General features: G+C 39.9%; 2 protein-coding genes across 3 annotated transcripts; one reads left to right on the forward strand and one right to left on the reverse strand.

The window, feature by feature from the left end:
• Nucleotides 1–1,977: 1,977 nt before the first annotated feature.
• Nucleotides 1,978–19,078, forward strand: LOC122656748 (linoleate 13S-lipoxygenase 3-1, chloroplastic-like). Of its 2 annotated transcripts, XM_043851385.1 has the most exons (7): nt 1,978–2,438; nt 2,806–3,086; nt 3,645–3,882; nt 3,988–4,320; nt 4,430–5,216; nt 5,310–6,069; nt 19,057–19,078. In XM_043851385.1, the coding sequence occupies exons 1-6, from the start codon at nt 2,051–2,053 to the stop codon at nt 6,064–6,066; spliced, it is 2,784 nt and encodes a 927-aa protein (XP_043707320.1). In that variant the 5' UTR covers nt 1,978–2,050; the 3' UTR covers nt 6,067–6,069; nt 19,057–19,078. The 2 variants fall into 2 exon arrangements, with proteins under 2 accessions (XP_043707320.1, XP_043707319.1); XM_043851384.1 differs by lacking the exon at nt 19,057–19,078 and having other exon boundaries at nt 5,310–6,186.
• Nucleotides 19,079–20,512: 1,434 nt separating this feature from the next.
• Nucleotides 20,513–25,079, reverse strand: LOC122655039 (serine/threonine-protein kinase RIPK-like). The gene is made up of 5 exons (XM_043849291.1): nt 24,687–25,079; nt 24,443–24,581; nt 22,330–22,466; nt 22,069–22,192; nt 20,513–21,330 (listed from the first exon to the last, which is right to left on the reverse strand). The coding sequence occupies exons 1-5, from the start codon at nt 25,071–25,073 to the stop codon at nt 20,513–20,515; spliced, it is 1,605 nt and encodes a 534-aa protein (XP_043705226.1). The 5' UTR covers nt 25,074–25,079.
• Nucleotides 25,080–26,961: the final 1,882 nt, after the last annotated feature.

Below are 26,961 nucleotides of genomic sequence, written 5' to 3' on the forward strand. Positions count from 1 at the left end.
AAATTGGGCGTTTGTAACCTGCACGCTTCAACTTAAGGGGGAGTCTTACCATATGAATTTTCATTCTTATCTTCTAACTAGGCTAATTGATTCCATTACTCAATCATAGGAAACTAATTGATTTCAATTCTAATCATATGAGTAAATAAGGGGTTAATATTGGGTGATTGACCCTTGTAATATAGTAAGTATTCTTGTATAAATTAGACACTCTTTATCAATGGAAAGACACAAATTTCAAATCCCATATTCTTGGGTCCTTATTTTTTGGGAAAATTTCTTAGATCTACGAGATTAAAAAAAGAATTACAAGATAAGTATATTTTAAATTTGTTTTACATCTATAAATTTACATTTTAAAAAGATTTACCTAATCCCCAAATTTATTAGTTTCCGTCCCACCCAACAAAAAAAATAAAGCTTTAATAGTGTAACCGTTTGTATGGGAAATATGTGTCTGGTGTCAGGTGTGTGGCGTGCTCTTCATGGACTCTTCTTCTTATCTCTAGTTGTCTATGACTCCATCCCTCTCCCCCCATTTTGAGTCTCTCGCTAGCCAGCCAAATATAAACTGCTCGCCATATAAAGTGTCTCTATCTCTCTCTCTCTCTTTCTGCGTTGGCTGCTTAAGCTTTCCTGATCCATAATCACACAACACGCTTTTCACTATTATCTACTGCTCTCTTTTTAATCTAAAACTTTGATTTGGTTTAAGCATTTAATGCACCTCAAAAAATGTGTGCTGTGTTAATTCTTGGATCATTAGGGGAGAAAAAAATTTGATATTCTAGAAGGAGAAAAAAAAAAAGAAAACCCTAACCTCTACCAGGAAGAAAAAAAAAAACTGCAACAGGGACAAAGAAAGTGAGAGAGATCCAATACTCATCGGGACTAATGAAGATGATTAACTAGTGGAAGAGGGATAACAAGATAGAGATAGAGGGAAGCACCTAGCCGACTTCTATTAGTCTTGCAAGTTTCTCGCCGAATAGATAGAAAAGGGAATTCAATAAGTTGTGCAAACGGTTACACTATTAAAGCTTTATCTTTAGCTTCTGTTTTTTTAGGGGAAAAAGTGAGTCAAAGGATGTATCAGGAAGTTTAGTTATATTTTTTTATTGGGCGGGACGAGGGATGTAAACGGATCGGATTCGGCTCGGATAGTGCTATATTCGCATCCACATCCGATTAGCTTTCGGACGGATTCAGATAGTGCTAAACGGATACAGACATGGTTACGGATCAGATATTTTATCCGTTTACATGTAAATATAGTTTTTCGGATAACTATAGCCTATCTGTATTCATATCCATTTAGTTTTCGGATGGATTCGGATAGTGTTAAACAGATACGGACACGGATACAGAAACGGATTTTGGCTATTCATTTACATCCCTAGGCGGGACGGAAACTAACTATTTGGGGATTAGGTAAATCCTTTTAAAATGTAAATTTACGGTTGTAAGACAAATTTAAAATATATTTATCTTGTAATTTTTTTTTAATCTCGTAGATCTAAGAAATTTTCTCTTATTTGTATTACACTTCATGTAGGTCCCACGGAATGGATTCCATTTCAACGACTGTGACGTGAATGTGAGCTTGTCTCATGTTTGGAAGCCGAGAAAAGAAGACAACAGAAAAGTAAAAAAGACCCGACCTTCTCCTGTGCTTCCGGTTTCCGCTTTCCTACTAGGAAGCTTAACAACTCGTTTTGACCGACTCTCTCTGTCTTCCTTCATTTCTTGCAAGTCTACAAGCTTTAGAAACGATACCTGTGATCAAAACAAATACTCAGAATAAAAAGAATTAAAACCGTGTGGACGGCGGCGAGAAGCATGTAGGTGCTGCTCCCTATTTGCTTTTTTTCTTTCAAAAAGTTCACTCTCCCTTTTACTATAAATACCCAACTCAGCAATCCCATAAAAACCGTCTTCTGTTTGTTCTTCCCTAGATTTCATTTCTCTCCCATCTGCTCTTAACACCCTAAGAATAATCTCAGATCTGAACAGGAAGAAAACTGCAAATCAAATCCAAGTTTGAAGATTCATGGCGGTGGCCAAGGAATTGTTGGGTTCGTCTTTGGTGGAGAGATCGTCTTTCCTTCCCGCTTCTGGATTTTTGCTTAATCATCGGCTAAACAAGCAACAAAACAAGCTTTCATTTTCTCCTGTTTTGATTCCTTCGGAGAAGAGAAGATTGCATTCAAGGAAAGCTGCATCGGCCCCTATTGCGGCTATTAGTGAGGATTTGTTTAAACCTGTTGCGCCTGTTGCGTCAGAGAAGCCTGTGAAGTTTAAGGTTAGAGCTGTGGTTACAGTCAGGAAGAAGAACAAGGAAGATTTCAAGGAGACAATCGCAAAGCATCTGGACGCTTTGACTGATAAGATTGGACGGAATGTTGTCTTACAGCTTGTTAGCACCGAAATCGATCCAAGTGAGTTCTTTTCCTCTTCCTCTGCTAAACCTTCACTCCCTCATGAGTAAAAATTCGAATTACCTGCTATCCCTTTCTGGGCTCATCCCTTGTATGCTGGGTTCTCTTTCTTTTCCTATAAAAATCTCTCCTTTTGGGCTTTTTGGGTTTGATAACTTTGATGGTTGATCCGAGGAAATTTGCTTTCTGGGTTCTTCTCATACTTAATCTGTTTCAGGGTCTTTGGATTTTCTGAGAGAAATAAATCAGGGGAAAGAAGCCGGCTTTGTATCAGATTATAAATCTCCCAAATTTGATCAGAGAGTTATATTCATCTACTATATAATTTTAATATCTACCAAATATTGACCTTTTGCCGATTCTGCAGAAACAAAGACACCAAAGAAAAGCACAGAAGCCGTTCTGAAGGACTGGTCGAAGAAATTGAATGTTCGAGCGGAAAGAGTCCATTACACAGCAGAACTCACAGTTGACTCGAATTTTGGGGAACCGGGTGCCATAACTGTGAGCAACAAACACCAGAACGAGTTCTTCTTGGAGACCATCACAATTGAAGGCTTCGCATGTGGTCCTGTCAATTTCGTCTGCAACTCCTGGGTTCAATCCAAGAAAGATCATCCAGGAAACAGAATTTTCTTCTCCAATAAGGTAATTTATTCATCACCGACTCTTTCTTTTGATTTTTCTCACCTTCCAACCTTCAAACTTTTCAAAAATTCGGTTACTTTTTCAACCTCATTTGTTTTCGTATCCACTCAAAGATTCAAAGGTCAAACCAGACTATGTGGACAAATCATCCACCATGTCTGACATCTTCTTTGTTGAAAAATTGAAACGTTATTTGCAAATTTACAATGCAGAAACCAATATTAAAAAATGGTGCTTTTTCTTTTTTTGGTAAAAGAGAATATATAAAAATGGTGCTTTTCAAAAGGAAATAAAACTTTCTATCCAATTATTAATATATCCTTCCCCCATTAGTACTTTCCATTTCATCAGTCTTTTCTCGTTGGAACTTGATATTTTGTCATTGTTGGTTTTTAGAGCCTTACGGCTTTACAAGTGGCCACCAGATTTCAAATTCTTATTCGAATATCCTTCAAGTTTGGTTATTTGCGTAGCAGAGCTACCCTACCTTGATTTAAATTGAACAATTCAAATATATATATTTTTTGTATAATTTGGGGTAATTTTTGTTCTGGGCAGCCATATTTGCCTTCTGATACACCTGCTGGACTGAAAGAGTTAAGAGAGAAAGAACTGAAAGAGCTAAGAGGTAATGGAAAGGGAACTAGAAAGGTATCCGATAGGATATACGACTATGATACCTACAATGACCTGGGAAATCCAGACAAGGGCATCGAGTTGGCCAGAGTTGTTCTTGGAGGTGAAAACATACCTTATCCAAGGCGATGCAGAACTGGTCGCTCTCCCACTGATACTGGTTAGTTAATTTGCAGATCTTTAAATTTTTCCCCCTCTTCAACTTCTTGTATTTCAGCCATTACTGTACTGTAATGAGTAATTTGTTTCATTGATATTGTTGCAGATATGAGGGCAGAGATCCGTATTGAGGATCAAATGCCGATATATGTGCCAAGGGACGAAGCGTTTGAGGAATCGAAGCTAGGCACACTTGCTGCTGGGAATCTAAGGGCGATTCTCCACAACTTGATACCATCTATAATTGCGAGTCTCTCTGCGGATAATCATGACTTCAAGGGTTTCTCACATGTTGATAGCCTCTACAAAGAAGGGTTACTTCTTAAAGAAGGTTTACAGGATCATCTCATAAAGAAGCTCCCTTTGCCCAAGGTTGTCCGCAGGATTCACGAGTCTAGCCAGGGACTTCTCAGATACGACACACCCAGGATTCTCACCAGTAAGTTCCGATACACCCATTAGAGTCATCGATCCACCTTCCACCTTCCACCTTAATTTGCTTGACTGATGACCTGAAATCACGCACTAACTGGAAAATATTGTTGCAGAGGACAAGTTTGCTTGGCTAAGGGATGATGAATTCGCTCGTCAAGCAATTGCAGGGATCAATCCTGTTAGCATCCAGAGGCTTGAGGTTTTCCCACCGGTAAGCAATCTGGATCCTGAGACTTACGGTCCACTGGAATCAGCAATCAAGGAAGAACATATAATGGGGCAGCTTGAGGGGATGTCTGTACAACAGGCATTGGAGGAGAAGAAGCTGTTTGTATTGGACTACCATGACATCTACCTGCCATTTCTGGAGAGGATCAATGCCCAAGACGGTCGTAAAGCATATGCAACTCGTACACTCTTCTTCCTGACGCGACTCGGAACTCTCAAGCCCATCGCCATTGAGCTAAGCCTACCCTACACAGGTGGTTCTTCTTCCTCTCCTTCTATTTCGTCGCCGTCGTGGAAGCGAGTTCTTACCCCACCGTTGGACGCCACCTCCAATTGGCTTTGGCAGCTTGCCAAAGCCCATGTCTGCTCCAATGATGCAGGGGTTCATCAGCTAGTGAACCACTGGCTGCGCACCCACGCCTGTCTGGAGCCCTTCATACTAGCGGCTCACAGGCATCTGAGCGCAATGCACCCCATCTTCAAGCTTCTGGATCCACACATGAGGTACACCATGGAGATCAACGGCTTGGCCCGCCAGATCCTCATTAATGGCGGCGGTGTCATTGAGTCCTGCTTCACCCCTGGCCAATACGGTATGGAGATCAGTGCCGCTGCTTACCGCAATTTCTGGCGATTCGACCTTGAAGGCCTCCCTGCCGATCTCGTCCGAAGGTCCCTTCCCTAGTTCCTCTTCTCATTATTAAAAAACCCTAACCCTTCTTCTGTTCTTCAAATGGAATGATTTTGAATGTGGTGGTGGTGCAGGGGAATGGCGGTCAAAGATCCCACGCAGCCGCATGGAATAAAGCTGGTCCTGGAAGATTACCCTTACGCCAACGATGGTCTGCTCATCTGGTCCGCTATCGAGTCGTGGGTTCGAACCTACGTGAACCGGTATTACCCGGACTCCAGCACCATCCGGTCCGACACAGAACTCCAATTCTGGTACAGCGAGGCAATCAACGTGGGTCACGCCGATCTTCGTCAAGAGAGCTGGTGGCCTAAACTCTCTAATCCAGAGGACCTCACCTCCGTCCTCACCACCCTCATCTGGCTCGCCTCCGCTCAGCATGCGGCGCTTAACTTTGGCCAGTACCCTTACGGTGGTTATGTTCCGAACCGGCCTCCATTGATGCGGCGTTTGATACCAGCGGAGGGCGACCCGGACTATGACTACTTCTTGGCTGACCCGCAAAGATTCTTTCTCTCTGCATTGCCCAGTTTATTACAGACGACTCAGTTCATGGCCGTCGTGGACACGCTGTCGACTCATTCGCCGGACGAGGAATATCTTGGGGAGCGACAACAGCCGTCAATCTGGTCGGGGGATGCCGAGATGGTCGAGGCATTCTATGGGTTTTCTGCAGAGATCAGAAGGGTAGAGGGGGAGATAGAGAAGAGGAATAAAGATCCAAGCCTCAAGAATAGGTGTGGGGCTGGGGTATTGCCCTATGAGCTGCTTGCTCCGAGTTCCGAACCAGGGATCACTTGTAGAGGTGTTCCTAATAGCGTATCTATATGATATACATAATATTTATCATAGATCATATTGCACTTGTGATGCATTCTTTCTCTAGGAAGTAGGTAGAAAGCTCCATGGTGGGGTTTGTAAATTTAATAATAGATTTGCTTTGCTACCCACAAGAATAAATTAAAAAAAAAAAAAAAAAAAGGGAGGGGTAATAAGAGGTTCAGATGAGATCATGGCCTCATCTTCTTACTATTATACTATTGGGGTTGGTCTCTACCAAAACAAAAAACATGCATCACATGTGTGAGTTTAGGTATGCAAAAGGGTCAGGCCTGACCGGGTTATGAAAAACCTCAGCCCAATCATAAATCCCCTTAACTCAGATCAGGCCCAGCCTAATTCAAAATCAGGCTGGAATATCTCAGTCCAGCCCAATCCTTTTGGGCTCACCACCCTAGCCCAGTCTAGTTTAATAAGACTCTGGATGGAACAAGTTGACCCTGACAACCCATGTTTTTTCTATTTCAGGTTAGGCTAGGGATGTAAACGGATATTCATAAACTTGAATTTGGTTCGCATCTGTATGAGGAATTGAGAATCATGAGACTATGACAAGTAAGAGACACGGCTTGAGAGAATCGTATTTTGTGGGGAAGAAGGTTTGGGTTACACAAGTCAGGGATTTAAACGGATAGTTGAAAATCCAAATTCAGTTTGCATCTGTATCTGTTTAGGGATATCCGTATTCGGTCATGAAATATCTGGATCCGATTACATTCGATTCGTATCCGATCTGTATTCGATCTGTTTACATCTCTAGGTTAGGCCAAGTTGAGTTGACCCTAGACGTTCCCTATGAAATGAGACATCACAAACACCAATCATTCTCCAAGAGTGGTTGACATCTATAAGAACTCTAAACAGTAGCAAGTAGCAGAAGAGAAGAAGGGAAGCGATGGTTCTCTTGCTTGTAAAGTTGGCGGAGATTTTCTTCCTTAACATCATCTTCTCCTCTGCAACGCATGTCTATGCAAGATTCAATTACTTCGAATCCTCATTTGGCAATTTAATTTTCCTAGTGAAGTTAGGCTAATCGAATAATCATTGTGTAGGCAAAGTACCTCATAGATTAACTCAAAATAGTACTTCTTTCGAACTTTTGGTCTTATCAAATATATTTGCATGCAATGGCAAGAGTTTTCAAAATGAAAATAGCTTCACAAGACTCTTACCAATCACTTCATTAAGTGTTCTCTCATATTACATGAGCTTCTAAACTGTAATGATCAGCCCCTCCCTTGGCATATATTGTCTACTTTGGCCCAATAGGCTTCACGGATTTAAAACGCAGCATACCAAGTAGAAGAGATTATTCTTTATTAATAGCTCAAGATCTCCCTCCCAAGTTGATGTGGGCTAAATTTACACTCTCTCACTGATCTCCAAACCCCCTGATACTAAGCCGTCTCTTGGTGAAGATCCCTCAACGATCTCCCAGGTCCATAAGTAAGGGTTCCATATCTAGCTACAACCAAGATTGGTTGTTAGCCTTGCCCAATTTGGTCACACTCTTTGTGAGGGGAAACCATTTTGTTGGTTACCTTTCAATGGCATTGTGTCAGATCAGATGCAACAATTACGTTATTTGGATCTTTCAAATTCCATTTCTATATGAAAACATACCTTCAACCTCAACAAAAATAATTTTGATTTTGAGGATATTTGTAGTACTTGAGGTGTTGTGCTTAAAGATAACATTTTTTTTTTCTGGACTTGAGGATATATAAAAGTTATAAATAGATTTTCTATATTTATGATATCTTCCTTTTTTTGCTTAGTTGTTTGGGTGAACCATTTATCCTTTCAAGTGAACTATTAAGCTCGAATCATTATTTATTTTCGAACATTTAAGTTGTATTTGGTATGCATTCTAGGTTGCTTTCGTATTCTTGGACAATAAAAACAACTATTATTATCATCCGAGAATTCAAAATTGACTTGGAATGCATTCCAAGAATTCATACCAAACGCTGCCTTAATTCAGATAATACCCGTGAGTGAAATGCCAGTAATCACCATTTAAAAAAGCCCATGAATTTGATCCAATATGGAGATAAATTAATGCGATGGTAAGGAGTGACAAGATGTAGATTATAGAAGCTAAATAAAATATACACGACGGTAAAATTCGGCCGGCGTATATTACTCTATCATGGCAGTTTGAAGTTACCACCGCTAAATAAAGTATACCTAGTAATATTCCTACTGTATTAGGTTTACTCAATGATGATGGTTTTTTTAAACCGTAGATAAATAATAGATATACGGTCGGATGTCTAAACCGTCGTGGTTCAAGTATGATAGTTGTTTCATCACGGATTATAGTAGGGGTGTCAAAAAAACCCAGCTAGCCCGAGCCCATCCTAACCCTTCCTGAGCCCAAACAGGGCCGGGCTTAGTGTTTTCCTGGCCCTGGCAGCGCCAACCCAACCCTGTATTATGTATATCTGTATGGGGTTTCATGGGCTTTATTTTTTTTTGGTAATAACTTTCATGGGCTTTGAATAGGCATAATAGTGTATCAAAATGGTGGACATAATAAGTGGGCTTAATAGTGAATCAAAATAAGTGGACTTCATAGTGTATGAAAGTGGGCTTTGATGGGCTTTGTTAATTCCACTACTCAATGGGCCATCAACCATGATATTGAAGGTCAATCAGGGCCAATCAAGGCCAGGCCGGGCTTGGGAAAACCCTTCCAAGTTCCAAGGTTGAGCCGGGTTGAAGGTATTCTTGGCCCTGGCAGGGTCGGGCTAGGGTTATGGCCAAGCCCGGCCAGTTGACACCCCCAGGTTATTGGTTTTTTTATAGTGGTTTTGGATATAATTTCCACGTTTAGCACTTTTTTTTTTTTTTTTTGTAGTGATACAAGTTGAAAACTACTTGGAAAGAAGAGTGAGAGAGGATATGAATAGCTTTGGTGGAGTTCGGTTCCTTTGCACGTATCAACAGGTGAACGTACATGTGAGAGCCAACCACCTGTCCTATTTTTGCCATTTACAAGGGGAGAAGGGGTTTTTATGGAAACAAAATTAAAATGTGATTGGCTCTAAGAGGTACGTTCACCTGTTGGTATGTGCAGCTGATCCATTCCCGCTTTGGTGACCACAAATTTGGCTTTAAAGATGGTGGAACCGAGAAACAGAATCTATATATCTGGCCCATTTAGTTGAGAAAAGATTTGTTGAGTTAAGTAGAGTTTACCTTTTAAATAAGCCCACCGGCCCACCAGCCCAGTCAGCCATCAGATGGCGAAAGGATCTTATGGTTATAAGTCTTTATATTCATGACTTTCCCTTTCCTTTAGGTGAGAAAAAAATCAGTTGCAAGGAACGCGGCTGTTGTTGCTTTGAAGAAGATTTGGATGGCGATTTTAGTTTTGATTCTTTACCAAAAATGGCTGGAATGCAATAAGAGAAAATTTGATATTCAAGTCTCAAAATAATCCACTCACTCTCTTGAATTCCATCAATGCAGCATCCAACACAACATACGAGAACCTGAACCAGCCTCAGACTACATAGGGATAAAAGCAAAGAATCCACTCCGCATGAGAAAATAATGTTAACATAGCCCAATAGTGAGCTACTTCAGAAGATACTACCTTAAGATGGGAGGACAGAAACAGGATCACAACCATTGCATAATGGTTCGTACACTTAGGCTGTGTTTGGTATGTATTCTCGAAATACATTCTGGGTCTAGAATGTGTTCTAAGGTGAGAAAATAGGGAATAAGTGGATTCAGAATGCTTTCTAGACCAAGCCAGACTATGCATGCCATTCTTCAAATCTCAACTATGGTCATTTTAGACCAACCCGTAGCTCTTTTGTCTCTTTCAATCGGAATCAGATAACTCCTCCCTACTAGGTCGTCCCCAGGCCTCCGTTGCACATGGACAAACCACCTCAGATGACATTCACAGAGCTTGTCGTTGATCGGAGAAACTCCCACATAAGCTCTAATACACTCGTTCCTCACTTTATCCATCCTAGTTTTCTCATACATCCATCTTAATATCTTCATCTCTGCAACATATAGCTTCAGTATATGACACTTTTTAACTGCCCAATAGTCGACCCCATACATCATAGCTGGTTGGACAACAGTCCTGTAGAACTTTCCTTTAAGCTTTAAAGGAATGTATTGGTCACACAGTACTCCGGTCGCATCTCTCCACTTCATCCATCTTTTTTAATTCTGTATGAAACATCATCATCTATGTCACATTCTGTGTGTATGATAATTTGAAATAATCACTTGGCAGTATCTCTCTTTGTCCAATTTCCACCATGTCATCATCCATTATAATATGGCTAAAATTACACATCATATACTCCATCTTTGATCTATTAATCATAAAGCCTCTTGATTGATCTCCACATCTCTAACTTAGCGGTACCCTACTTTTTAGACCTAGAATACATCCCACAAAATTTATGCATTTATAAAGGAAGGATAATTATGCCAGAAATGAGATTTTTGGCTATTATTTGGCTAATTGAAAAGTGGATGAAACTGGAAATAGGTCTGTTCTTCAAGTTAGTTATACCTAATCTACTGAAGATTTGAATAATCTAATTTTATTTTCATTCAAAATACAAAATAATAAATGGAACTGTATCAATCCAATGGTTGACCTTATGTCTCTTTCCAATTTCTAAAGGCCAAAGCTTCAAACTTCAAAGTTGAAACCCTTTTGATATAATTTTCTTGTGGGTGGGAGACTCTCTTGTACTTCTGGTTTCAATGTTTCGACAATCTGATGATACCATTTAGACCTAGAATACATCCCACAAAATTTCTGCATTTATAAAGGAAGGATAATTATGCCAGAAATGAGATTTTTGGTTATTATTTGGCTAACTGGAAAGTGGATGAAACTGGAAATAGGTCTGTTCTTCAAGTTAGTTATACCTAATCTACCGCAGATTTGAATATGTGGAGTCATAGTCTAATGTTATTTTCATTCAAAATACAAAATAATAAATGGAGCTGTATCAATCCAATGGTTGACCCTATGTCTCTTACCAATTTCTAAAGCCCAAAGCTTCAAACTTCCAAGTTGAAAACCCTATTGATATAATTTTCTTGTGGGTGAGAGACTCTCTTGTACTTCTGGTTTCGATGTTTCCACAATCTGATGATAGCATTTATAACAAACTTCAGGTTCAAGTCATTTTCTGTATATGACTTTTCCCAGAATTAATTTCAGAGTTTTTGCGGATGAGATTTGTTGAAAGACATCAGAGTAGATGAGATGGAAATTAACCCTGTTGTGGAACTTGTGATTGAAGTTTTTTTTAGCTCAAAAGGGAAAGAAAAGGAGGTGGGTAGGAATGAAAGACTTTGTTCATTAATCCCAAAATCAGATTTCTTCTAGATGATCTCGAAGATGAAGAAGAAATGGGTTATGAACCCGTTAAAGATTGAGGCAGTTAAGTAATAGAATTCGCCGCCAAACCAGACTCCAGAGGCAGCTGGTTGGTGAGCTACTGAAGAAGATGTATTGGTCCTTCTTAACTAATAAATCGTCCACTTTAGTTTTATAATGAAATTTGAACTTAGCTCTTCAGTGTGGTTGGTGCTTGTCTTATCCATCCATGCCTAACTAATCAAAGTAGATACAGGGTATGAGAGAAAACAATGGAACATGCAATTTCCAATCCACGTACGTACGTGGTTCAGCTAAAGGTTGAGAAAGCTCCACCATAGAAGATCGATGTCAAGAGTAGTATTGAGTAGAACCTTAATGCCTGTGGAAAAGGAGACAACCTTAGACCTCATCACGTTAAAATGGCGTCATGAGAAAAACCCTTATATGGTTACGTACCCCAAACTAATTGGGATTGGATTCATGACACCAATTCAACATGGGAGTAAAGGGTGACGATATACGATGCATCATGCATGGAACTTAGAGACATTAAGGGTCAAACAAGAAGAGCCAATCCTCTTGGGAAGAGTGTTCTCTGAGCAAGAGCACCATAGGGAGTGGAGTTGGGCTCACGTTCACGACTCACAGTCGTTTAGATGGAATCCACTCTATGTGGGTCTCACAGAGTGGATTCCATTCACGTTAAAATATCCTGAGAAAAACCCTTATGGTTACGTACCCCAAACTAATTGGGATCGGATTCATGACATCAATTCAACATGGGAGTAAAGGGTGACGATATACGATGCATCATGCATGGAACTTAGAGACATTAAGGGTCAAACAAGAAGAGCCAATCCTCTTGGGAAGAGTGTTCTCTGAGCAAGCGGCGCCATAGGGATTGGAGTTGGGCTCACAGTCGTTCAGATGGAATCCACTCTGTGTGGGTCTCACAGAGTGGATTCCATTCACATTAAAATATCCTGAGAAAAACCCTTATGGTTACGTACCCCAAACTAATTGGGATTGGATTCATGACACCAATTCAACATGGGAGTAAAGGGTGACGATATACGATGCATCATGCATGGAACTTAGAGATATTAAGGGTCAAACAAGAAGAGCCAATTCTCTTGGGAAGAGTGTTCTCTGAGCAAGCGGTGCCACAGGGAGTGGAGTTGGGTTCACAGTCGTTCATATGGAATCCACTCTATGTGGGTCTCACAGAGTGGATTCCATTCACGTTAAAATATCCTGAGAAAAACCCTTATGGTTACGTACCCCAAACTAATTGGGATTGGATTCATGACACCAATTCAACATGGGAGTAAAGGGTGACGATATACGATGCATCATGCATGGAACTTAGAGACATTAAGGGTCAAACAAGAAGAGCCATTCCTCTTGGGAAGAGTGTTCTCTGAGCAAGCGGCGCCATAGGGAGTGGAGTTGGGCTCACGTTCACGACTCACAGTCGTTCAGATGGAATCCACTCTATGTGGGTCTCACAGAGTGGATTCCATTCACGTTAAAATATCCTGAGAAAAACCCTTATGGTTACGTACCCCAATCTAATTGGGATTGGGTTCATGACACCAATTCAACATGGGAGTAAAGGGTGACGATATATGATGCATCATGCATGGAACTTAGAGACATTAAGGGTCAAACAAGAAGAGCCAATCCTTTTGGGAAGAGTGTTCTCTGAGCAAGCGGGGCCATAGGGAGTGGAGTTGGGCTCACGTTCACGACTCACAGTCGTTCAGATGGAATCCACTCTATGTGGGTCTCACAGAGTGGATTCCATTCTCGTATGTGAACTTGACCTGGGCTCATAGGGAGTGCATCAAGAGGAGCAATGTAACTGTTTCATACATATAAGGTAGAGAGGTCATTTCATTCAACGAGAAGAGAGAGGGTTCTAGTGTACCTTTTGAAGTTGGCTAAGGGTTTGCAACTTTGTATGATAACACTTTTGTTTCTAGACCATGTTTCTATACCAGAAATAACTTTTTTTATTTATTTTATTAGGCTAAATTTCTTGACAAAAAATGTGTTTGGTAACGTGTAGTAAATTCTAATTTTGGGATAGAAAAGAAAAAGAAACATGTTTGTTATGTATGATAATTTCTGTTTCTGGAACTTTGATAAATTTTCAAAAATGCCATCGGATACCCAAAATTTGGTGGAGGTGATGGTGGCGGCGATGATGGTGGTGGTGGAGGAGGTAGCGATTGTGGTGGCAGTGGTGGCAATGGTGATGATGGTGGAGGTGGTAGTGGAGGAGGTGGAGTTTTGAGGAGATAGGTCGAACACCCCCTTTTTTCTGTGTTCTATTTCTAAAATAGAGAAGTTCCAATTGGAGCTTTTTTTTTTTTCTAATTCTTAGCTACTTTCTTGGCCCCCCATTCATTCCCAAGAAAGAAAAAAAAGGTAAACCGGTGTTGACAACCAGATTTCTACTCTTTTTTGTTTCTAGCAACTAAAAAATAGAGAAACACAAGTGATATCATGCTAGTCCTAAGAGAAACCACCCCCTTCCAAAAAAAAAAAAAAAAAGAGAAAGAAGTGATGCCTGTTAGAATTCTATTTAGAATGGAATTAATAATCCTATTATGGACTAATATTAAATAACCTAAAACTCAGGTTAATCATAGTATTGGTCTAATTAAGGGGGTCATTGGTTTATATTAGGAATCCTATGCAGACTGGCTTTAGTGTGGGCAGATAGATTCCTATTGGGACTATGATGAGTGAGGCCCTATAGGAATTACTCTATAAAGAGAGCTAGGTCCCCCCCCCTTACCAATCACAACTAATTATTCTCAATCTCTGTTGAGGAGTGCATTCTAGAAAGAGAGGGAGCTATTCAGTGTTCATCATCCTTGTGCATTTGGTATTCTCATTAAGCCAGTTACTTTGGGAATAGAGGGGAAGCACCTAGATCATTGGTCTTTATTTTTCCGCTGCAATCATCATCACTATGGATGTAAAACAAGGTTAGTGGTTCTATCCCTGCTCTCTATTATTTATTTGATTGTGTTCTTGAACACCCTATGGAGATCCTGGCTTTTATGGTTTTGTCTCTATTCGGATCAAATTATTCTAACATGTGGTATCAAAGCCTCCATAGATCCGTTCTTAAACCTATATGAATTCAAAAATAATAAATCATGCTATGGGAATCGAATTTTTTCGTTTCGAATCAAGGTTTTAAGGGGTTTTTTTTTTCAATTTTGGGAAAATCTGTACGGACTTTTGCCCACTACCGTAATTTTTTGTCCGATGAAAGTTGAAATAAATTATACAAAGGTGTAGAGCTTAAAAAATCAGAGATTCTGGTGGGTGGATCGTCGTCAGCCACGCCCTCACACACTGTCAGCAGCGGCGGGTGATCTCACTCACCGATCAAGTTTATAAAAAAAAATTACGGTTTTGCTAACGTCCGCCGTCGGGTCGAGTCGACTCGTTTCCTGATCCACCGATCTAACCCGCTGATCCGTTTGGGGGTTGAACCGGACCGAACTGAACCGGTTTGAACGTACAGCCTGATTAGAACCAGAACCAGTCAACCATTTTTTTGCCTGAACTTTAACCTGCTCGTGTGGGCGCTAGGAGACTCCGTTTGGGGTCCCCTTTTTTGTGTTGGCTCTATTTTTCTATGCTCTACACAATGATACCCTCTGTTGTGATCAAATATGCATATTTTCAATACTTTTGGTGTTCTATTGATGCGTGCCCTTTTTGAAATTTATCGGTTCGACCATTGGGAACCGAACTAATTTTCTGATTTGCTGGAATACCTACCTTGATGAACAAAATTATTAATTTTTTGTATTAGTTTTAAGACATTTAAGCCCCTTGTCATAAATTATAAAATAGCACAAAATTGAAAGCGATGTAAGTAATTTTGGAAAATCCCAAGAGAGGTGATGAGCACATTTATGTGTGAAATCTTAGGACATAAAGCATACATTTTACCACATTGGACAGAGTTACTTTGGTGTTTTCTTGTGCTTTTCAGGTTTTGAACTATTTTGAGCTATTCTGGACTATCGGGAGCTGCATGTCCCAAGTTACACGTAAAATTGCCATTTTTCTTTTCATGGCTGTAAAGAGGACTAAATTTGGAGCAAGATGGACGTGACGGAACGCAAGTACGCATTCGTTTAGGCCTCCATGCAGTTGATTATTCTTTTCAGTCCAAAAAAGGATAATGGGTCAGAAAGGAGCTGTAGTGCAAGCCCATAGTCATTCTGCCACTGCCCAAGGACATTTTTTGACATTATAGAAGATACTTCTAAGCAATGGTGGAGATATACTGCAAGTACAAGACCGTTACGGTGATTTTTCATTCTTGAAGAGAGAGAAGGACTGCTACCCACATGGAGGGACCCACACTGCCACTAGATTCCATTATTTTTGAAGGCCCACTACTGTCCACGATTTTTATTGGGCTGCACCCAGTGCTCCACGATTTTGCTTGAGGACATGATGGGCATTGTGTTATTTGATTGAGTAGAGATCTTAGTCATCACCCTTGCTCTCTCTATCCTCCAACTTTTCAAGGGCACTTTTGGAATTCTACTTGAGATAGATTTCTTTTGAAAGATATTCTCTCATCTATGGAAGGTTGAAAAATCAAAGATGCCTTGATCTCATTGCTTGGAGAAGATATCTACAAAGAAAAAGAAGCACAAGTTAGAATTAGAAATTTACTTTTCTAGAAATAGAAGGTTTATGTAACTAGGATTCTCTTCTCTCCCTCTTTCTATTTTTTCTCTTTTTTCTTGGGAATCAAGCATTGTAAAGGAAGAAGGAGAAGGGAATATTCCCTTATTTTGGGTTTCCTCTCCCACTCTCTCTCCTCACCACGATTTTTAGAAGGAGAAGAGCTCCCAAATTCGTTGGAAGCTCCCCCCCCCCCCCCCCTCTTCTCCCTTCTCCCTACTTCCCCTATAAATACCCCATTATTTGGGTTGTAATTTGTTCAATTTTAGTTCAATTTTAATTCAGTTTTTAGTTCAATTTTTTAGTGAAATTTCTTCTTCTCTTCTTCTAGTTTTTGGCTTTCTAAGTTTTAGTTTGATTTCATGCTTTCAATTTCATGGTTGTAATGCTTTTGATTCATGCTTTAATTTTATGTCTTCAATATGGTTGTAATAATTCTAGTTTAGTGATCATGTATTGGTACTTAAAGGGGTACATATACAGTATGTATGTGAATATAGGCAAACCTTAGAAATTTGCACACCCAAAGGTGGTGGATTTTGAAAGTTGAGTTGTATTCCCATGGCCACTGGTATATAAGGATTTTTACAATTGCATGTTGAGAATTCAGCCCAAAGATGTTTTCACAACAATGTGTGTAAAATTCTCATTTGCTTATAAGGTTTTACGCTATACTTGCATCATGCTGATTATTGTACTGTTCATTGTTTCAATTTTCAGTTACCTTTTCTGTCAACAATAACATGGTCACTATTGAGATTCTTACTGGATCAAACTTTAAGAAGTGGAAAGAGGACATTATGTATGCCATGAAAATGGCAGATGTGCATACATCCCTTGTTATGGATACACCAATGGATCTAACTGCTGATAATACTGAGGCAAAAGAGTAATCGATTCAGTATACTGTCCATAAAGAGGTCAATACCAGAACACCTAAAAAGTGGTATGCCTAACCAATGTACTGCTAGGGAATTGCTAGATGCAATTTCTAATAGATATAAAGTTTCATCGAATGCTGAGATTGGGACACTTCTGCAAGCACTGTTTAATATGAAATATGATGGTTCTGGGGGTGTTAAAGATTACATTATTAAGATGGTTGATTACCAAACTGAACTCAAGGCCTTGAACATTCCTCTTTCTGATGCCCTAATTGTCCATCAAGCCCCAAATACCCTACCTTCTGAATTTGGCATCATTCAAACCAACTACATTTCCCAAGATGGAGTCTGGAGTATTAATGACCTCATTTTCTAGGGTTGTGTCTGAGGAAGAGAAACTAAAGAGAGACAAAAAGCATGCTGCCCTGTTTACTTCCAAAACCCGTAAGAGTAAAAAGTCTAAAAACATACTCATAAGTCTGCCAATAAACAATCCGATCAGACTAACAATTTGGGACCAAGAAAGACTCTTTGAAGAAAGAGAGTGATCGCTGCTTCTTTTGTAAGAAGAAGGGACACATAAAGAAGGATTGCGATAAATACAAGGCTTGGTTAATCAAGCCCAAGCAGCCATCAGGTAATGACTCTTTGGCTTTTGTTTGTGACACCAATTCAACATGGGAGTAAAGGGTGATGATATACGATGCATTATGCATGGAACTTAGAAACATTAAGGGTCAAACAAGAAGAGCCAATATATCCTCTTTGGAAGAGGGTTCTCTGTGCAAGCGGCATAGGGAGAGATCCAGATCCTCTGCTGCCAAGCTGCCCGGTAGGACCGTGCTACCAAGACACGAAGAGGCACGCTATGACCACCTTACCCCTACTCGAGTGCCTTGCTTGAGTGGGGGTAAGGTGGTCATTGTATGCCTCACCGTGTCTTGGCAGCATGGTCCTGTGGGGCAACTCGACAGTAGAGGATCCAAATTGCATAGGGAGTGCACCAACGAGGAGCAATGTAATTGTTTCATACATAGAGGACAAACAGGTCATTTCATTCAAGGAAAAGAGAGAGAACGCTAGTATACCCTTTGAAGTTGGCTAAGATCTGCATGATAACACGTCTGTTTTTGGACCATGTTTCTATTCTAGAAATAATTTTTGTATTTTTATTATTAGACTAATTTTCTTGACAAAAAAATGTGTTTGGTAATGCACTGTAAATTCTAATTTTGGGCTAGAAAAGTGTGAATACCGGATCGAATTGAGAGGGAGGGGTGAATCAGTTCCCTTAAATTTTGACGTTTTCTACAAACAACACAATCGTTTACAGTCTCATCTTACACCACCAGAATGTGGCCAGGTCTACCAAGATTGTAAACCCACTCTGCAAAATAGGGATTAGTCTCCAACAAATAACAGTAGACAACGAGACAAGATATACGTGGTTCATCTCACAGTGTGTGAAGGCTATGTCCACAAAGCAATACCCCTCAGGGTTTCGTATATGTCCAATACTCAACCCCAATACAATTAGCCGCCCCTACGGCCAGGATACCGCTTACCCTACATCAACCTCTCGCCTCAGTGAGGGCAAGGACCTCACTCCCAATACAAGAATGGCCTTAGCCTTACAATCAATCAACCCAATAAATAGATTCATTCACAAATTCAACCCATAATAGATTGCACTCTAGGTTCTACCCAATACATTCAAAAATAAAGAAATAAACCTAGAACAGAGAAGCAATGGTTTGTGATCACGTTTACCTTTTCAAAGGCAAACTCCCAACTCCAAACAAATGCTATGAGATCTTCAATGGAACGAATCAAGCACTCGAATCCATCGCCAACAACCAAACCGAAGTTTTTAGTCGATTTCCTTCGTGCCTCTGCTCTCGAACCACGCCGGAATGGTAGAAGATGACTTCTCCTTGATTTCCTTCTTCTCTAGGGCTCCAGAGATGCGTTTTCGGTCCTCCCAAGTGAATATATATATATATATATATATAATAGATACCCTTCGGACCAATAAGAAGGAAGTGAGGAAACGCTGCCCCTGAACCCCCGCACCTACGACAAGGATACACCCTGTTGACCAATTTAATACTGTCTTCACAACCACACCACTGCCAAATCCTTATTGCCAACAATGACAACACTGCCAAGAGCACCAACAAAAAGAAACAAAAATGAGTTTATTATGTGCAGTAATTTCTGTTTCTAGAACTTCGATAAATTTTCAAAAAAGCCATCGAATACCCTAAAATTTGGTGGAGGTGGTGGGCAATGATGGTGCGGTAGCAATGGTGGTGGCGATGATGGTGGCGGCGGCGGTGGTGGTGATGGTGGAGATGGAGGTGGTAGTGGAGGAGTGGAGTCTCGTGGAGATAGGTCGAACACCCCCACACCCTTATTTCTCCATTCTATTTATGAAATAGAGAACTTCCAATTGGAGCTTCTTTTTTTCTATTTCTCAACTATTTTCTTGGCTTAGTTCATTCCCAAAAATAAAAAAAAATAAACCAATGTTAACAAATAGATATATACTCAATTTTTGTTCCTAGAAACAAAAAAGCAGAGAAACAGAAGTGTTATCATGCACGTCCTAAGAGAGCCTTTTTCTTTTGTTCTCTCCTCAACCCTCCCCCACCCAAAAAACAAATAAAAAGAAAGAAGCGGTGCCTTGTTATTAGTATTGATTGATTAGAACTAAGTTTTCTTTCACTAACAGTGAAGAGAGAATCTCTTAATCCACAGGTTCTCAATGGTAAGATAGGAGCTCTAAAATGGTGCCAAGGGCATTTCAGACTTCGCACAATATCGGTAGAAGGAACAATAACACCTCCATGATTATATTCTTTTCATCGATTGTATTTTTTTGAAATTAAACAAAATTCCTTGCTTCGGAATTGTAACTACACACTCCCAAAGAAAACAAACAAAGAAAATATATAATCCAAACAACTAAAGGAAGAATCTTATTGTAACCAAGGGTTTTTTTTTTTTTTGTTTTTTCTTTGGTAGATTATTGTACAACAAGATTATGACTTTATTTTTTGCCTTTTAATACATCTTAGTAAAAAAAAACATTTTTTTTAAAACACTTTTCTAGCCTTGGATTAGATAATACATTAAATAATTTTTGGAATTTAACACAAGTTTTTTTTTTTTTAGGTAAAGAGAACTTAACACAAGTTACAATTAACAAAAGATTACAACTTCTTAATTCACCACTTTGATGATAACAAGTTGTTCCCAACCAACAAATACACCAAAAAACACCCCCAAAAAAAACCCGGAATTGAACATCCCGTGAATCAAACATTGTAGACCCACGATGCATCCAATCCTGAGTTCTTGATACAACTATTCATTTGTACAAGCTTTTGAAAAGAAAAGAAAATTCTATATGCACTACCCCACTCTAAATGTTCTTAAAACCCTACTGAACTACTACTTCCTCCTTGTCTTCTCTCTTACTACTCTTAGGTAATGAGTTCAAGCCCCCATTGCCGAAATACTTGGAGAGTGAGGGATCAGAATGAACCGAAGATATGGTGTACCGGTGGCCAACTCCTTCCTCTTTGCTTCCTCGGTTACTAAGCTTAGGTGAGCTCAAGCCACCATTGATGAAATACTTGTAGAGTGAAGTTTCGGAATTGACCGGAGATATGCTCGACCGGTGTCGATGGCCACGTCTGCTCTTGTGCCTCCGTTGCCGTTGTTTCTTTTCCTCCTCTTCATCATCCTCATCCTCGTCTTCCTTGTTATTATTATCATTCTTGTCATCATCATCATCATCATCCACCTTTGGTGCTTCAATTTCCTCTCTAATCTCTTTGTTATTATTCTTACCATTCTTGCTTTCCTCATCCTTTGCCGGTTCGTCTTCCGGTTTGACTTTGCTCGAAGATTGGACCACCGTGTATACAAACGGTCCAACCGGAATGTCATCAAAATTTTGCATAAGCTCCAGAGTCTTGACCACGGTGCTCATGGATGGTCTCGCCTTTGGGTTGTCCTTCAAGCATTGGTAAGCCAATTGGGCTGCTTTCTGGGCCCCCTTTAAGGAGTACTGCCCATCTAACCTAGGGTCCATCAGCCGGTCTAGCTTACGGACATCGTTTAGGTAAGGTTTGGCCCATTCCACAAGGTTCTTTTCTCTCATGGGGCGGTTTTTGTCCACAGACCGTCTCCCTGTAAGTATCTCTAGCAGGACAACTCCAAAGCTGTACACATCGCTCATTGCCGTCAAATGACCTGAAAAACAATATATATAATTGATCAAAATTTAGGGTTTTAAAACAAAAAAATGGGTATCTAAATGGGATCCAATTCCATTTCGAATCAGCCGGAATTGATTGGTAATCGGTTAGAATCGGCCAAATTCTGCCGGAATCGATCATGATTTTAGTGCACGATATCGGAACGGATATTGGTCAATTCGAAAACCGATATGATATCTGATTAGCATTGGCATGGATCGGCTGTATCGGACAAATTTACCTCCTAATTTTCCTTTTAAAAAGGGGTTTTAACCATTTTACCCTTTGTTCGTACCATGTCACTGATATGATAACAGGATCGGTCACTTGCAACTCAAACCATGGTCTGGAACTATCGTTCGAAACTAGAGGATTTAGGATGACTCTCTTAATCACATAAAAAAACTATAAAGGTTAAAGTTTATGAGAGAATTTCATTGACGGGATTTGATGTTATGATTGGATTTTTAGAACAGTAAGTCCCATCATTAACTCTCAATCTTATCGAAAAAGCTTCGGAAAACATTTTTTGGGATCAATTTTTTTGGGATCAATCAAAGGGTCAGATCCTTTGGCTAAAGAGATTCTCTCCTCACAATGGGCTGAAGGTACAATTGGTCTATTATGGCCGGACAAGGATTTAATTCACTGATGTCGGTTGCCATTTAACCTTTAATTAGAGAAAGAGAGAGAGAAGAGAAGGGGGGGGGGGAGGGAAGGGGGAGTACAGTACCGGTCATTATATATTCAGGAGCAGCGTAGCCTTGTGTGCCCAAAACCCGTGTGGAAACATGAGTGTTATCTCCTTCTGGACCGTCCTTTGCTAATCCAAAATCAGAGAGCTTTGCCGTGTAATCCTACACAAAGATAAAAAGATGAGAAAAAGAAAATTTAATCACAAAAGCCTTTTTAATTTCTATCCATGGAAGAGTTTTGATTAGAAAGTCAAGACAAATTAAGGTTAAAAAGAGAGAAGAAGAACAGAGAGACTTACAGAGTCCAGTAATATGTTTGATGCTTTAAAATCACGGTATATTACAGCAGGCTCTGCTTCATGGAGAAAGACTAGGCCCTCTGCAGCTCCTAGTGCGATTTTCATTCTTGTTGCCCATGGCAAGCAAGCACTATAGCCTGCAATTTTACCCACACCCTTGGTCATCAGATAATACTCACAATACTATAGGTATAAATGTAATCCTTCAAACTTGCTACAAGGAGCCTAACCCTAGAAAAAATAAATTCCTCTTCAATTCCCTAAAAGTATAGTACGCTGTAGTTCGGGGTTGAGAGTTCGACTCTTGACAGACGCAACATCCAATAATGTCGAGGTCAGAGGAAAAAAATTGACTCAATCGACCTCGGACTGTTGAGCACTTGCCAGGTGTCAACCTCTCATCCCCGAACGCACACCAAGATATGTGCCAGCTAGTCCAATCATCAGATGCCTCATTAGGCGGATTCCTCACTGGAGAGGAGCCGATGCTTTGTTCGGACCCATGTGGATCCATGTGAATGACATTATTCTTTATATTATCATTAGTGTGGCGTGCCCTATCTTTGTAAGGAAAATTTATCAACGATGAGTTGTTGCTTGTACAGGTGATGAAGAGCGCAGTACAGTTGAAACCCGGTCCATCGTACCAAATACCAACCCCCACTTCTTTTTCAGAACTTCTATTGGTTTTCACCCACTTAATTAATTAATTAGTCAAACAGGGATGTATATTTGCATCACCAAAGTGTCCTTCCCTTTGTCATCCACATGTCACATTTATATTGGTCAGAACAGAACCAACCGTTAAGACGAAAATAAACTATAATAAAATGTAATATATTTACAAGAAACTAATTTTTTTTTTTTTTGGGTAAAGAGACAAGAAACTAATTGAGAAAATGATTTATTAGGTAAACTAAAAGGAAACGCAACCTTGTATTAGGTGTTGAACTTAAACCATTTAGTAATTCAAACTCTCACCTATGATCAGAAATCTCATAATTTCGGAGGAAAAAAAAGGATTTTCCACATAAGACCAATGGGTAGCCCTTGTCAGCATCTACATGTCACATCTATGTATAAAGGGGGTCGGGACCTATCATTAAATGCCATAAAGGTCCTCTCACTCTCATGTATATGACTAAATAAAGTGAGAATAATCTATCATATCACATGTGCTAGAGAGGGAAATGTCATTTTTATGGATTTCAAATTGTATAATAGAGGATCAAAAGTCTGTATTAATGATGAGAGAAGATATTATGTAAAAGGTGCCATTCTTTGAAGCTGGTTCGACTCAGTTCACATACAAGAATACCTAGATGCCATTCAGATGGAATCCAAAAGAGAAGTAGATTTCATCTAGATGGCATCCAAGCGTATGAGAATGTTCTTGTACGTGAACATGAGCCGAGTCTCTACTCTCCCCTCCACCTCCACCCCCACCCCCTCCTAAATAAATTGAGAGAAAGTTCTTCCTTCTAAGCAAGATGACGAGGGTATGGTAGCACGCTCCTCTCTCTCTCTCTCTCTCTCTCTCTCTCTAGTTTGCTTAGTGAACCCTCTCCTTTAATAAATAATAATTAAAAAGAGTTTTAAACCACAAAATTGTTAAGAGAAAGTTTTCATACACGGCGATTTATGTTTGATAGAGATGATACATGTAATAGGGGTATTTTGGTCATTTTGACCAACTAATTGTCCCCATCTGACGGCCTTATGTGGGAGCGTGCAAGTGCACGGTCGTGCACAAAACCTTTTTGTCAATTTGTTATTAAGGAAATAGAACCTTATGCTAGAAGGTGCAGGGAAAGGAGATGTAAAAATAACATCTAGAGAGGTGACTTGCGAGCCAATATGCAGAATTGAAAATTGTCAAACAGAAAAAGTACACAAAACTCTGATATTTTGATTCTTCTCCAGTCTCCATCCCCACCCCCATGAATATTGCATGCATGAGTGTGTTTGAAGCTATCTTAATTAGTTTAGTTCTTAATTAATGGGTCTCAAATAGATCGATAAACCAGTTTGTTTAAAATGAATGTGACATGTAATTAAGGAGTATATGATCTCATAAAAGAGGAGAGGAAGATCTGATAAGAAGAAAACTTACGATTTCTAAAGAGTTGGTTCTCCAAGCTTCCTCGGATCATATATTCATAGACCAGAAGCCTGTGCTCCTCCTCGTAGCAGTACCCAATAAGCTTTACCAGATTTGGGTGCTTCAATTGTCCTAAAAATATAACTTCCGTCTGTAAAATTTCAAACCCAAAATCAACAATAAGAGATCGAACTAGAGAAGATCGAGAACACGAAAAAGAACAAAAAAAAAAAAAAAGAATTAATAGTGGCCTCACCAGCCACTCCTTATGGCCTTGTAAGCCATCTAAGTCCAAGTGCTTAACGGCCACGCGTTGGGGTTTTAGCCCAGAATGCTTCATATTTTCATCAATAAACCCTTTGTGAACAGGGCCGAACCCTCCTTCACCAAGGAAATTGTTTTGAGAGAAGTTCTGTGTGATGGTCCGTAGCTCCGCTAGTGTGAAGATGTGGAGATTATTGGAGATGGGAGAGTTGGAGAGGTCATCGAAGGAGAGGGGTGAGCCTGGGTGGCTGAGATCCGACATCGATAGCCTCACGGATGAGACTTGTTTCGTTATCAACCTTCTCTTGGGCTCCGATTGACTCCTGCCCTTGTAACAGCTCGGGATCAGGGACTTCCATGACAACTTCTTCCGAGCCATGTTCGATCTTGTCGTCGCCGGCCGGTGGGTGAAAAAAATCTCAGATTACTCCTCTTGGTGATGGTGGTTTGTTTGTGGGAATGGAGGAAGGTGTACTTGAAGACTTGGAAGAAGGGTTGAGTGAGACGAGACCAAGTAATTCAATTGCCAACTGCTCTATATATATACCAAAATGAAAGAGAGAGAGAGGTTGTTAGTCTCTCCTGATATTTTTCTCTTTCTGGCCATATATATACTTGTTATTCTGCTTCCCAAGTCGGCCTCTATGAACACAAAGACGTTTTTCCCCTTCCTTATATTTTTAAGTGAAAAAATAAATATTGGAGAAAAGAGGTAACTGGATACATGATTCTTGCTTGTAGACACAAAGCAATGCCTTTGTGCACAAAAAGACCGTGTCGCTCTCAATGAAATTGAAAATCACAATCAAACCAATGCCTCTATGCGTACTTTCATTGCCTATCACAGTAATGTTGGAGCTACACGACTAGTTAGTGTTCTCTTGCCCACTAAAAGGCACTAGACACTTAAACAAAGAGAAAAATAATAGGAATAAAAACATCAATTCTAGATTGTTGGAGAATCAAAACTGGATCATTCCAAAAAAAAAAGAGCAATAACAAGTTCACATTGCAATCTTTGAAGGGGCATTAAATATTTTAGGGAAGAAAATAAGGGGTGAGCTTAATACGATGACTCTTCCTCCTACGCCAAATAGAGACTTGAATATCTTCCTAATGAAGCTCATCCTCGTTTTGCTTCAAATGTGATGCTTCCTCTTTATTGTCAACATGTTGGATCACCTCTTCAATATGCTTCAACTCTGGATCTTCGACCCACTTAAGAGAAACCAAATAAAGAGGCTACATGCTACTATGCTAGTACGAAATATGACAGAATGGATTTTTCTCACCTAACTCCAAACTAACCGTACACTGAATGGGGTTGTCATCCACATGTGCAACCAGAGTCACATAATCAACCGGTTGATCTATGATATCAACCATCGAGATCCCAGTGTCGGGGTCATATATAATACTCCAGAGATTCATCTTGTCCATGGAGATGGGTCTAGTAAGACGGAGAAGGTTTCTTCTTGTTTTTATTGTTCTTGTTCTTTTTCTTGAGCTTATCATCATGTCCACTAATCAGCCTTGTCCCTATCTAAATGAGCCACCACAACAATTTCCTATTTCTCCATATCTGATTGTGCCACCCCAACAACCTCAATGGAATCTTCAAAGACCATAGAATTAGGAAATAACACACAATTGTCGTTCAAATCCAATTAAAGAATCATTCTCAATATTTTCTCCTACCCCCTTTAAAATATATATATATATATATATATTTCTCTCGCGCCTTAATTGGCATCAAAATTCCTTTTTTCCTCATGAAAATATCCCCTCGAATCTCCTCTGATATGGAATCCTTCTTTCCCTGATTTTCAGCAACCACCTTAAAGCCTTCGTAGTAATGTGATTCTTCAACTCATCTTCAGTGAAAACTTCAAGACACAAGCGAGCAAATGATAATGATCTTTGATTTTTATTTTGCTATCAGTGAACAGAGGCTTTCCAATGACTAATCTAATAATACTCAAACCCTCTTCAAAACAAAAATAAAAAGGCAAAACCAGTAATGAAATCCATGCCCCCCTACACAGGTTGCCATGTGCCTGGACGCAACCTGCACTGCGGCACAAAGAACATTCTCCCTAAAATCCATACTTGAAAAAATTGCGATCAATCCTCTACAATACTCTTCTTATTGTCGTTTAAGGATAATTAGACTACAACCAATGTACCAAGGCCCACCTTCTAGAATTGCATCTATCCTCTCACAATTTGGATCCTCTACTACCGAGCTGCCCGGTAGGACCGTGCTG

Source organism: Telopea speciosissima, chromosome 3 (genome assembly GCF_018873765.1).
Source record: "Telopea speciosissima isolate NSW1024214 ecotype Mountain lineage chromosome 3, Tspe_v1, whole genome shotgun sequence".
Classification (NCBI taxonomy): domain Eukaryota; kingdom Viridiplantae; phylum Streptophyta; class Magnoliopsida; order Proteales; family Proteaceae; genus Telopea; species Telopea speciosissima.